The sequence below is a fragment of the Megachile rotundata genome, chromosome 6, assembly GCF_050947335.1.
Source record: "Megachile rotundata isolate GNS110a chromosome 6, iyMegRotu1, whole genome shotgun sequence".
Taxonomy (NCBI): Eukaryota; Metazoa; Arthropoda; class Insecta; order Hymenoptera; family Megachilidae; genus Megachile; species Megachile rotundata.
Genome location: NC_134988.1, coordinates 3779464 through 3793444, shown reverse-complemented (window position 1 = coordinate 3793444; position 13981 = coordinate 3779464). Strand labels below are relative to the sequence as shown.

Genomic DNA, 13981 nt, shown 5'->3' with positions numbered 1-13981 from the left:
AACAATAACTGACTAACTTGCCACTTTACATTCAAAAAAACCGAACCATGCAACAATTGACCGGAAACAAGTTCGAACACCTATTACCCTCGCTACTGTTAGCGGAACTAGGTGTAACAAAATTGTTGTTGACCTTTCGAAGTTGTTTCTTCGTTCCTTGTACTACGTCTATACGTCGATTCACACTGTACGTCGTTTACACGATTTCGCTTTCATACGGTTTTTAAAATAACGGATTTAAAAAACCAGGCTATGTGAACATTTATGTTGTGAGGATAGCATTTTTACATTTTTTATTTTTTTAATATGAAACTTTTACTTCTTTCTGATTAAATTGAGATTAACCAGAATTTAATTTAGATTATATTTACTAGTTTTACTGACAATAATTTCGAGTTACACAGTTTTCTTAGGAATCAATCCTGAGTGTAAGTTGGGGTAGCTGTTGGAGTAAATTCGCGTTATAATGCCATGAGATGCAAAAAGAATTTCCAGTAACAGAATTGAAAAATTTGTTATTCTGAAGTATTGTAGATGAAAAAAATTTCTAAATATTTACATTTTGAATATTCAAATTTTCATATTTCTAAATATTTGAATTTTTATCACATTTTAAATATTCAAACTTTCAAATCCCTACACTTATTTATTATCGAATTTCTCATATTTCTAAAATTCCAAATTTCTACAATTCCTGAATTTCGAAATCCCTAAGTTTCGAAATGTTTAAATTTCCAAATTTCCAAATCTATAAATTTCCGATATTTCTCAATTTTTTAATTTTTCAAATTTCAAATTTTTAATTTTCAAAATTTGAAAATATTCAAATTTCATATTTCTAAATTGAAAAATTATTGAATTTCTATAGTCTGGAATTTTTTAATTTTTAACATTTGTAAACTCCTAAATTTTTCATATTTACAAGTTCTCTCTAATTCTATAGTTCAAAATTTAGAATTTCCAAACATTGATACAAATCTCCAAATTTTTTAATTCCGAATATTCTATTTCCAAATCTATAATTTTCCAAATTTCAAATTCCCAGATTCCTTAATTTCTAATTTCTTTAAATTTGATTTAATCATTCCTAACAAAAAAATGTGTCATATCATTTATGTTATCGGCAAATATGTATGCACTGTTAGGTACACAGAACATTCCGGGGAATACTCAATATAAGCAATAAGGTATACAAAGTAATTCCGAGAATGCTAGGTTCCCTGAAAGAAATAATCAACTGACTTGTAAAAAGTAATTATGTAATTTCCCGGGAAATATCCAATATACCGAAGTGACTAATACAACTCTTCTAACAAAATATATAGTGGTTTTATTGTGACGTAAAAGAAACACGTCACTAAATAACTTTTTTCTTTTTTATCGAACTTTCGAGTTTTTATAATAAATGGTCAATTTTTATTTTATATGAAGAGATAAACAGCATCAAAGTAATATCTTGAATTGACCTGCAAGGGATGTTCTATGGCCAGACAGAACCTAAGTCAAACGTTACATTTAAAATGCTATCAAATCATTTCTTCGCATAATTCATAAAGGAGATAGAATAAACAACGATATAGCTCTGACACGTACCAGTCGCGTATCGCAGCTAAGGGATTAACTGATTGTTGCGTTTGACAGAAAGCCAGTGCATCGTATAATTTATAGACTATTATATCTACTAATTTTCCTGACCCAATCTCGATGTATTATTACCTACATCTTTTAATAGGTATCTTGTTATATACTATGGTATTGCTACATCTAATGCACTGGTTTTAATAAAGAAACATTTTTTTGAAAATTCGCAGGGTCCTGATTTTGGACAAAACGTTTTTCCTATTATCGAGCAACACATACTCGGTCTTATACGTTGTAACTTGTGTCACTGTTTACCATTTCGCTTTCAGAGACTTAACAGTGCACCCAAGTAACATAAACAAGAAGGAAAGTTAGAATTTTCGAGTAAGAATCGTAACACCAAAACCAAGACAGATAAATCAGAATAGTTTGTTTAGAAAATAACAAAGATTGAATTCAATATTCAAGGTGATAAAAATGGGCATGCATATTCGCGAATATTTGGATCATTATATTTCATTATTGCAAATTATACTGAAAGTATACTAGGTTAAAGGAGTAAGTTCTCTCTGTACCAGGTTCCACCTCGTCTCTCAAAATCATGTACCAAAGTTTAACGTTTATTTAAGTTAGCTATTATGATAGTGTTGTTTATTCTGTTCCGCTGTTTAGATTTCCAATGTTGTTGCCTTATAAATAAAATAGAATTAAATTACTAAAATATATTTTTTTTTACGTTTAAGAAAAACCTCGTGCTTCCAGCGCCAGGGAAACTCTTTCCATGCACGTTAATCGCAGTTAATTGGTTAATTACGATTTTGAGGGTACAAATTTATGGCATTTGCGGAGGTTGAGAACCATCGGTATAGTGTATTATCCATATGACAATTCAGCGTTGCACGAAAATTGTAGAACTCGACATACAGGATAACGAGCTTCGAACAGACGCACGTACTCCTAAATATCTCAGGGGATTCAGTCGAATCTAGAAGTAATTGAGCAAACAAACGAATGGCCACGAGCGAGGATGCATTATTTCGTTTTCTACGATGCAAAACGATGCGCGAGAATGAGAATGACATGTAGTAAATTCGGATAAAATTATCCGCGAGCAAAACGATTTGTGGCTAGAACACCAAATTCGAGATTCACACATGTGTTATGCGGTTATATGAATAAACAGAATTCCGTAATGTGTTCTCTGTTTAGAATAGCTTTTTATGTATTATGTGTACCAATATGTAATTGAATTTTATTTTGTAAATTAAAAATTTCGTATTTGCTTTAATTCAAAATAACTCGTTCTTCATTCGTTGAAAATAACTATAGAGAAAAGCCGTCAATCTTATCATAAGAATAATTTTTGTAATTTAAAATAAGAAATTTAAGATCCATCATTTTGAAGTGTTAAATCTACTGTCAAGATTTAGTAGCATAGTCTGTATTTGTTGAAATCTCTCTGTCTCTCGTAGATCCACTTACCGGCTAAATTGGGATGTTCTATATTAAGGGTTCTTGAGATTCTCGAAGACAATCGGACAGATTTCGAGATATCGACGAGTTAAGGAACAAGGGTCGGTCACGAGGTATTCGGTCCAATAACGCATTCTGTACATTCGAGATTATCGGAATATCGTGGCTGTGTCCAATCTCGGATTCTGATCGATTTAAGAGCTTCCGGCATCCCGGTAAGATAATGAGAACTCAGATCTTAAAGACGAAACGTTTCATCCTCATAAAAAGGTTTTTGTTGCCAGATGAAATGCTTGAAAACAAGTTAGTTTTACATCGACTCTTATTCAAGTACCTTCTGTTTAATCAAAAATACGATAAAAAGAGTAATACTGAGTCAATGCTCGTTACAATATCGCTTATTTAACGGTGTTACCTTCTTATAGCGGAAAGACGCGTGTGTGCAGGTCTCTCCAAAGTCTAACACTACCGCTGTATTTCGATGTGTGACGAACAATGTTCTCCTAGCGAGTACATTGGAATGAAGTTTTTGATGATTAAATTATAATTTTCCCAAATATATGATACGTATACTTTAACTTTGATAATTTACTTTTTTAGAAAATTCACAAAATATGTAATTTCCAAATGTTTCCAATATCGTGTATTAGTGCAAAGAGGTTCTCCCATGGTGCCTAAACTACTGGGTATCTTTTATTTAGGTAAAAAAGTGCGAATCAAAACATGAACAGAATCGTTCAATTGAAAGGGTAAACGAGGGAGCCAGTAGAGTGAGCCATTATAGTGGCGCTATGTAATTTACGATGATATTCGCGAAAGCCATTATAGTGGACCGTCGCACAGTGGCGAAAAACGACGAAAACGTGGACAAAACTCAAAAAATGAAAATCGTAATTCTTGAAATCTATTTAGTGGAACTAGTTTATAAGGAATCTGTGCATACTGTTTTCACAGTTTTAATGATTTTATTATTATCGTTTCGAAGATATGAGCCACCAAAGTTGAACATTTTTTAAAATCAATTTTCTCCGGGTAAAGTTTAACTTAATGCTGTTCATTATTTTTCAAATATTATGTTTATTCACTAATATCGGCTTTTTATATGATACTTTAGTATTATAATAGTGCAAATTACACAACAAAATGTTTATTTTTAACACTGATATAGAAAGAGATATAAACCATAGACATATTTAATGTTTATGTAAGGAAAAAGTTGTGATCTTCACCTCGGTTCATCTACCAAATAGATTTAAATGAAAGCTGGAAGCTTCCCGAACAAGGATCTGTAATAATATCTTGCGGTAATTTGCGGTCTTCTGAGTTATTTACATTTTTGTGCATACGCGCACCCTATTAGCGCGTGCTTCAACAGCAATTCCGGATACTCCACGGTCAATGAAGTTTAACATAATACTTCTTAATTATTATTTAACTATTATATTTATCCAGGTTTATTGGCATTTTTGATGATATTTTAGTCTAATAATTATGTAGGTTCCACATCAAAATGTTTATCTTTAACACTGATATAAACTGACAATGGAGATATAAACTATAAACGTACTTAATGTTTATGTAAGGTAAAAGTTGTGAATTCCATCTCGGTTCATCTACCAAGTAGGCTTAAATGAAAGCTGGAAGCTTCCTAAATAAGAATCTGTAACGATATCTTGCGATAATTTGCGGTCTTCTAAGTTATTCACATTTTTGTTCACTGCGCGCCTTAGTATCATGTGCGACAACAGCGGTTTCAGAGGTTTTTCAAATATGTCGTTGCTAACCTTTGCAAAAGGTTTTGTTTTGTAGGTAGATTTCAATATCCTCATCCATATATATATTACATATTAGATACTTAAAGTTTATTCAACAATTTAAAAAATAAAAATTTATTTACAATTTCTGATATTAAAAAATGAATTTGTTAATGAAAAAAATATTATTATGATAGTTCAAACATTCAAGATTAAAATGCAGAAAGATTTAATTAATTTCGATAAATAGTTTCCCAGATAAAAATTCATACGTACTAGTTAACTAACTGTATTAGTTAACTAACAAATAAAAATTCGATTTTTAACACAAAAAATTAATTTATAACACTAATATAATCACCTTATCAAAAAACATTTGAATAATTTATCTCAGAATCGAAGATATTAGTTTTGTCCACATTTTCGCCGTTTTTCGCCACTGTGCGTCGTACGTAAGAGGATAAATATGGATAAATAAGCTGTAGGATATCAAAGGGGGCATAAGATGGTGGCAACAATTGGACCTTGAATAGCACGTTTGAAGGTCACGTAAACGTCATTTCCAGTGTTTTGAACGAAACCCTTATTTTTGGCATATTCTTGTAACTCTTATCAAAACACTAGCTCTGTTTATTTTTGTGCTAGTCCTCCCCAAGATATGAAGCTTTATAGTTGGCAAATCGTCGACATTAACATTACCCAAGGTGTACCGCACGAAGTTTGCCCGATTATTTTACCCCACTTATGTATCAACTTTAAAGCTTCATATCTTGGGAATGATTTGCACAAAAAAACAAGCATAGGTAGAATTTTAGAAACGCCTCGACGAACCATAAAAATATCCAACAAAAAATGAGGATTTTATTTAAGAAACTGAAGATGACGTTCACGCGATATTGATGCTAAATCTTATGATACCCTTAATATCGTATAACTTTTGTCTGAAATACTTTTCATAATGAAAACCGTTTCCAAAATATAAGGGTGAGGTCGTACTTTAGAGAGACTCTGTATATATAATTTTGATCTATTTTGTATAATTGCAAACCACACGAATATCAACGGAAAAGCGAGAAATTGAATTAATTATCCAATTACGGACGAAGTCTATCATCGCAACCTAAATTTTCATCCCTATGAAGTGCTAACGTCTTAGCAGTCACGAATAACACGTTCGTTAAGGTAGCTTCAGAAATTATAATACTAATATGATCATTTCGCCGTTTTCCTAATTACGTAATTTATGTTAAGAAAATACATCTCATTTGAATAATTTAATTTAGTATCAAATGTACAAGTACGGGAAGTAATAATACGATAAAATCTTTTTTAGAAATTCAACTTTGTTTTTATGAAGCGGTAAAGATTGTATAGTAAATAATATAAAATGTAAGACCCAGTTTGCAAATTGCAGATTTTCGTTATATTGTTATGGAAGGGACTGTACAAGTGAAAAATATAGAAACAATACAATATAGAAAAAAGATTAATCACACTGAACTAAAATAAGAGTTCACGATGAAAATGCTTGTGTTTCTACTTTCTTAATACTATTCTGGCGGTTCGGCTAGCTATGGTAGGGAGGCTAGGAAAAGTAAAGGAGAGGGAGAAACGTTTCGTCCGGGGCCTGCTAGTGGACTCATCAGTAAGGCGTTCTAGCAGGCCCTTGCTTTAGACGCGGGGATGCAAGGAAGGGATGGACAGGAACTATATATATATGAATAAGAAGGCTCTTTGAGTACTAGCGAGAAAGTCTAGGTCTCGATTCTATGCGCCGTCTAGTGGCGATGAGTGTGGGAGTGAAACCGCCACACTATACTTAATACTATACAGGGTGGTTGCAATAATTGTGTCGACTTTGAATTTTTCCCTTATTTTTAATAATATGAAAAAATGTTATATACAAAAATTGCACCAATTATATAACAGTGAAACAATATCAACACTAGATTTTCGAAACCCGTCAAATTTCCCTTCAACTCATCGGATTTTATATCAAAATGTACGCTAACCTTCATCGAGATTAAGCATAATTTTACAAACTAGTTTACGTATAATCCATTTATTTATTTATTTACTTTTGTAATTTCATTTTGGAAAGTGGTCATTAAACTTTCGTAAAACTGGGGTTAAATACACGAAACGTCAAACAAAATTTATTCAGCAAACCATTAACCCCTTGCCATACTTTGACGAGTCTGACTCATGACACACTTGCACTGCATACGTAACAAATCTCGCTGGAATTAATAATACGTATCAATTTTGAAATTTAATCATAATTCATATAATGAACGATCTAACAACAAAATTTACGTAATATTTGAACTTTATTTATTTTAATATCGTAGCGGTAAAGAATTAATGCTGACTAACGCATCCGATAAATAAATTATATAGTAAAGGGTTAATTCTATCGACCATTCTAATTGCTTGCACTTATCTTTATCCACTCTTATTAAACCCACTTATAAATCAGATCACTTTTCCCTTTATGCCCAAATTTCTGAACGCAGACACCCCAATATTTATGAGGGATCGGTTTGTTCGAGGGTTGTCGGGTGCGATCGGGCGCGATCGGGCGACTCGCACAATTGGCGCCAAGATAATTTGGCGTTACCATGATTTGGCGCGGAAAATTAGCGGGAGAATAAAAGATCGCAAGGCATTTGTTTCCTTTTACGCAGGAACCAAGAGAGAACGAGGAAAACGGCGTGGCGTCGGGATCAGTCGTGTCGTAACGGTGGGAGTAGTAAGTTGTCCGGAAATGTCGTTGTATAATTGTCTTTGGTTGATTTTGTATTCTTGTTAAGTTATTAAAACTATTTTGTTATTGTTTTTCCCAAAAAACAGTAATCCGTCATCCTCGATAATTTCGATCCTACATTTATATATCCGGACTCTGTTTTTACGCAATCTGGTCTGCCTGCTAGTCTTATTTCTGGCTCTGATTCTATTTTTCAGATGCTTACGTATCAGATGCATTTGCCTTATCACAACACTAAAATTCCGTTCCCAGGAGTCCTCTCACTCCCATTTACAGCCAAAACCATCGTATAAAACTGGAACACTCCGAGGACTCAGGATCAGTAATGTACATTCTTTTTGTGGATGTTATATCCATTCGTAATAATTGTGCTACAATAACATAACTGTATTCGAAACTTTTAAGCTTGAAGAAATAAAATATTTAAAATTAATTCGTATTGGGTGATTCAATGACAATATTGATTTGTCATTTGGACTGTTTATTTTGAAAATGATCCATCTACAGCCCCTAAATATATATTATTTTAGGTAATCTCACTTAGAAGAAATTTATATAATCGAAGTATATATTGGTAAATTAGAAGAAACATTACCAGACTTCCCATAATCAACTTATATTTTGTACACCTTGCCATACAATTTGTCAGATGCGTCAATCAAAACTAACTATTCATAGCTATAATATTAAAACAAAAAAAAAAAATTGAAATGTAAGTATTTTATATTCAGTGATCCTTGATCATGCAAATTATAGTTGCGCCTAAATTTCAAGTTGAGGAGTATTCAAAATATGATTAAGGTTTATCATATTTGAGCTGTGAGTGCGCGACCTAACTTCATTCAGGTGAGCACGTCACGAGTGACATTCGTCGAAGCACAACAAAGGGTTAAGGCAGGGGTCGGCAACCTTTTTCGGATGGCAGGCCATTTTCAAAATAAAATTTTTTATGCGGGCCGCACATTCAAATGTAACTTAAATAGTGCTTTTATATCATATACGAGTATAAATAAATTAAAAATAACATGTATTTCTCATTACAAAATTGTTTAAAATGTCAACTACTCTGCATTTTCCCCGAAAATGGGGTAAGAGCGTAACTTGAAGTTAAATACTTTAAAACTTTATTTCATGTGCAATGGGGCAAGAGCAGAATTATTAAGAAATCTGCTATAAAATGCTTTTTACTGCATTATGCCAGTACTCTAATTGCAAACAAGTATTCTCAGCTGAAATATAAAAGGGGATATAGTGAAACAAAACAAGGAAACAAACATACTTGTTGCGGCTCCGTTGAATCGCGGTGTGGTGTGAGAGGAGCGAAAGGCATTTTATCCGTTTGCTTAGTCGTTGTTCATTGTTTTTTGTATTTCGTCTGTTGGAAACAAATATTCTCGCTGGCTTCGCGCATAGGGTTGCAAGACCGAAAGGTTGGCACCCTGTCGCAGGCCCACGGGTAAGGTCGCTGGAAACAGCGATCTAGGCCCGGGAGACCAAAGGGGAAAAGCGTGAGCGCATTTCCAAAAAATATCCAGGTCTGCGAGCACGGCAAGCCTTTCCGAAGGCGAACTGGGACCGCTCGAAGCCGCGAGTCGCGATAACGAGGGAGAAGGAGTGGAGAGGCTCCCTGGTATCGGATTATCATTCCTTTCGTAGCATTGACGCGATAAACACTCTGTATTCGTTTCAGACGCAAAATTTCGTAGTTTATAATTCACTGTTTCGTAAATTGTTAAACGTACTGAATATTTAGTTTCATTTATTTAAAACGTCAAAGAATAAAGAGATTTTTTATTTCCAAGTATATTATTAGAGTTTTTTTTCTTCGATCGAACCCCTATCCTGGTATTTTTCTGTTACAATACTAACTGGAGCAATTTCGCTCATATAGTAATAAAAATAGTCTGTATACGCACTTGTCCCGTTTACGAACTTACCCCACTTCACCTTAATTGATTAATATGCTAACCTTTAATTTTGTCGAAAGAGAAGAAAGTGGACTTACACTACGTCCAAAATAAAGAGTCCATTTGTAATATTTTCATCAATGCGGCGATAACGAGAACGATCTCACAAACCGTATTTCGAAGAACGTACATCTCGCACAAAGGTTGACTCGATAACATTTAGGAAGCTTTTAATTATGGTGTACATCAAAATAGTATAACAATCTAGTTATTCTACATACCATCCTGATAGGGGCCATCCTGACACAGCTCCATTACTACTTTGTTGGTGCCGGTGTACAAAGAATTGAAGTGTTCTCTTTGTTTCTCCTTCATGCACTCAAACGTATAAGTCTGAATACACTTTATACCGGCCTCCAAGTCTCTGCAACAACAACAAGGAAATTCTTAATAACATGAAATTTTGGGAATTTAACTAATTAACACGAAGACTGTAATGAGGAACAGCAATTACTTCTGTCACGAAATTTAAAGGATGCGCTACTTCTATATTAAATTTTAATTATTAAAATTATTAAATATAATTATTATTTTTAATGCGAGCATTGCAGTATATTTTCGATGGACAGAAAACAATTTAAATTTAATTTTAGCTTCAATAGTGTTTTCGTTTTTTCAATTTAGGATTTGTATTAGTTTCATTATTTTAATTTCAAGATTGATATTATTGTTAGTCTTTGAATTTTAGATTATTATTGTTTTGCAAACTTCATGCTATGTACATTTGGGAAAAAATGTTTTATTACAATCTTTTTATTAAAATCTTTTTAAAGTTTTATTTATTACAATTGATGAAACAAGTCAATAACATTAATAATTACGTAATTTACATTATGTACTTTACATTATTTAACATTTTTGCTATATATTTACTTTCATTAAAACTGAAAAATAGACACACAAGGTATTTCCTTTGAAAGCAGAACAAATTCATATTTCGTTATTACGAGATATTTAAGGGTTTGCATTTCAATAAATGTAAAAATATTAATAAACACTAATGGACAAATTTGTTGTAATTTTTTGCGTTAGATAACCCTATGTTTATTATCCAATATTATTTAAAATACTGACTAAAAAAATAAAGGTTTTATTATATCCAAATGGACTTGCCTAAATATTAAACTGATTACATTATATTAATATTAATATTGCATTATGTATATGGTGCTGAAGATTATACTGTATTAATAATATTAAATTAATGCTATGTTAATAATATATTATAATACATGATTCTAATAATTATATTATACAATATTCTGACTACTGTATTATATGTATATTTTACAGTAGGCATCAAGTTCTTGTATCAACTTATGTAAAGGAGTTAATAGCATATTATAAAATCATGTGCAGCATGTTCAGAATGTCAAAGCCAAAGAGTATTGTGTTACTTAATACTGCAAATGCGCCTATGGATTTAAAATGTACTGAAGCCAGAAAATACAAAAATCTCTTTATACTGTTTGACTCGGAGTAAGATCTGGACTTAATACTTGTGTTTATACGGTTGTATTGAAAGCTGGACGATGTAGGACAATAGGTTTCATGGCTGCTAGAAAGGTGAAACAGTTAAAATAGAGAATATATAAAATGTTATTCTTTACACAAAAATGAGTTTATGAAATCCTCTCTCTGGTGACCAAATATAATTTACTTCATAACCTATGTTATTAAAATTTAAATTACGTTCGTTGCCGAATATACTCATTAAAGAGTAACCTGCTTTCATTCAATAAATGAACCGTTTATTATGAAAGTCGCATAAACAAAGTTAGGATAATGATTACAATAAATAAAGTGTAGTATATTATTAAATATTTATCTGTAGAGCGGTTGGGTCGCACGTCGGTAGATCGCACTAGTTCGGGCTCCTTCGGATTTTTGCCGAACACCGCCGAATGATATCTTACGTTTGTTTAATAACATCACTCAACCTAATAGCATCCTTTGAATAAATTATTTATTGCAATGAAACCAGTTTTTCTCGTGTACTGGCAACTGCAATCCTATGGCTAGATTTAAAATAACAACAGATACTTTTATCTGTAAGAAACCTATAGTAAAAATAATTCAAATTTCCTAATATTGGCCAACAGAAGTTTGGATTATTCACGGTATTGGAAGTATGTTTATTTTGGAAGTGATACAAGTCCATTGTAGGTTGAAGTTATTTTTAGCTGAATATGTTACGGTACAATTCAGCCGGTAAACTTTATTAGTATTGACAATATTGTGAATAATTACAAGTTGTGTACTATTGATGGTATGGGTAACGCCAATATGAGTGAGAATGTGTTAATTGCTGATTTCTATTACCATGTAATTCAGTTTCTAATAAATACTCAATGCAGTCGAAATGGAATGAAATATTTTGCAATAACGAAAAATGGACCTCCGCCACTTTCAAAATAAACGAACCAAATAATTGATATTTTGTAATGTTAATAAATACCTTGATAAAAGCATGTCACGAAATAAATTAATACATTCATGATGTATGACATTCATCTATCACCATAAAATAACAAAATGGAACGTGTTGAGGCGTCGAAACTCAAACCTCGTATTTGAGTCACGTTGTTCATGTAAAAAGGACAGGTGTCGTTAAATAAAAAAACAACAATAATTTTGGGTGTAAACCCCAAGGAAAAAGACCTTGCGGCCAAAAAACCTCGTGAAAAATCGTGTATTTGACTCGTTCATGTGAGTGTGAGATGTGTGCGTGTAACTAGGGTAATTGCGCAAGGCGCAAACCCGAAACGGGTCATAAATATGACCGCGTACATAGTCAGAGAGAGCACGATTGACGCACCCCTCTACGGGCCTTGCGGCCACATGTGTGTAGTTCGAGAGAGTACGATGTACGTACCCCTCTACGGGTTTTGCGGCCGCGTGTGTGTAGTCCGAGAGAGTACGATGTACGTACCCCTCTACGGGTCTTGCGACCGCTTGTTTGTTATGGGAATATCCCAGGGGTATGATAACTTACATACCTAATAACTAAACGATGTTGGGATTCGTTGCAAACTATCACTGACTTTGAATTGAACTTAAGAAAGGAGAACCACTAGGGCGTAACGTACAAAAAAAACTGATTCGCGTGCATCTCGCGTAGCTAAGCCTCGGTGGTCCCTTTTCCCCCTCTCTTAGGCGTTGGCGTTGCATCGCCCAGGAAGTGGTGCTAATATATATTTTCTATGCGTTCATCTGAAGAAGCTCAGGAGCGGCTAGCATAGCCGCGCGGGTTTCAAATATTTCCGTGTAACAGAACGTTCATTTAATATGTTTACAATTATCTTTGTAACATTTTAATTCTAAATTACCGGTTATTGAATTACTAAAATTTTTATGAAGGATACCTTTCACATATTTCACTCATTTTAATTAAATAATATGATAGATGCATATGATAATTAATACATTATTAATTCAATACATATTGAATTTAAATATACTTTGACGATTGTTTCAATTTTATTTCATTACTACACATAAATAAGAAGTAAATATCAAAATTGATAAATGTATAAAATATCAATTTATAAATTTCACCGTTTCAAATTATGTTGAGCATAATTATCGAATAGTAATTTTAAACATGGTAGACTTGTATTTTTCTTCCAAACCCAGAAAAATTCTGTATATAAATAAATACATTTTAATGATTTCACATTTATTTTTGTTTTACGCAATCAATAAATGTGCGTTTGAGTTTGAATATTAAAAAATTTAGTGTTACTGCATGTTGCGTGAACAGCGCGGATTCGTGCACCCGACACTATTCTGGCTCAGTCACAACTTAATGAGGTCTGAGCTTGATTCCAATTGATAGTTCGTGATATGATGTCCGACTAGTTTACGTTATAGGTACGTTGCTCAAGATATTAGTCGATTCGGTTCGTGTTTTAAAGTGTTTATTATTGGATGTATAAAAGCGTTCGGTTCGTGATTTAAAATGTGTTGTATGAGATATTACTGTGTTCTCTTCGTGATTTAGATATGTGTTATAGGATAGGAGATATTATCGTGTTCTGTCGTTTCCCGCAAAAGTAACTGTCGACGTTACTTCGGGATCGGTGATTTGGAAGGGGTGTGTTTTCTTATTGGTCGTGATTTTTTAGAGTTACCGCCCTCGTACAAGAAATGGTCACTTCTGGAAATAGCCGCGACCAAGGAGTGACGCACGAGGGATTCCGCGATTTGGGAAAGACCCGTAGCAGGTAATAAGGTGAAAAAGCACTCTGACCCTGACAACGATGGTTGAAAATAACGGAATTTGAAATTAAACATGCTGGTCCCAAGCAATAAATTTGGGTTGCCGACGCGAAAGTAATTTTATCTACCGAAAAATGGCTATTGCATTGTAAACTGTGAAAAGATAGGTGCATTGCACTCTAAGGCGATGCAACACTGCAATTGAATAAATGAAGATT

The 13981-nt window shown here is 33.1% G+C and overlaps 1 protein-coding gene across 1 annotated transcript in view; it reads right to left on the bottom strand.

Moving 5' to 3' along the window:
* LOC100882346 (uncharacterized) overlaps positions 1–13981 on the bottom strand; it is a 177486-nt gene that overhangs the window by 151760 nt on the left and 11745 nt on the right. Inside the window, exon 3 of the mRNA XM_076532829.1 lies at positions 9764–9906. Within this exon, the coding sequence (XP_076388944.1) occupies positions 9764–9906 (143 nt within the window). The remainder of the gene's footprint in view (positions 1–9763; positions 9907–13981) is intronic.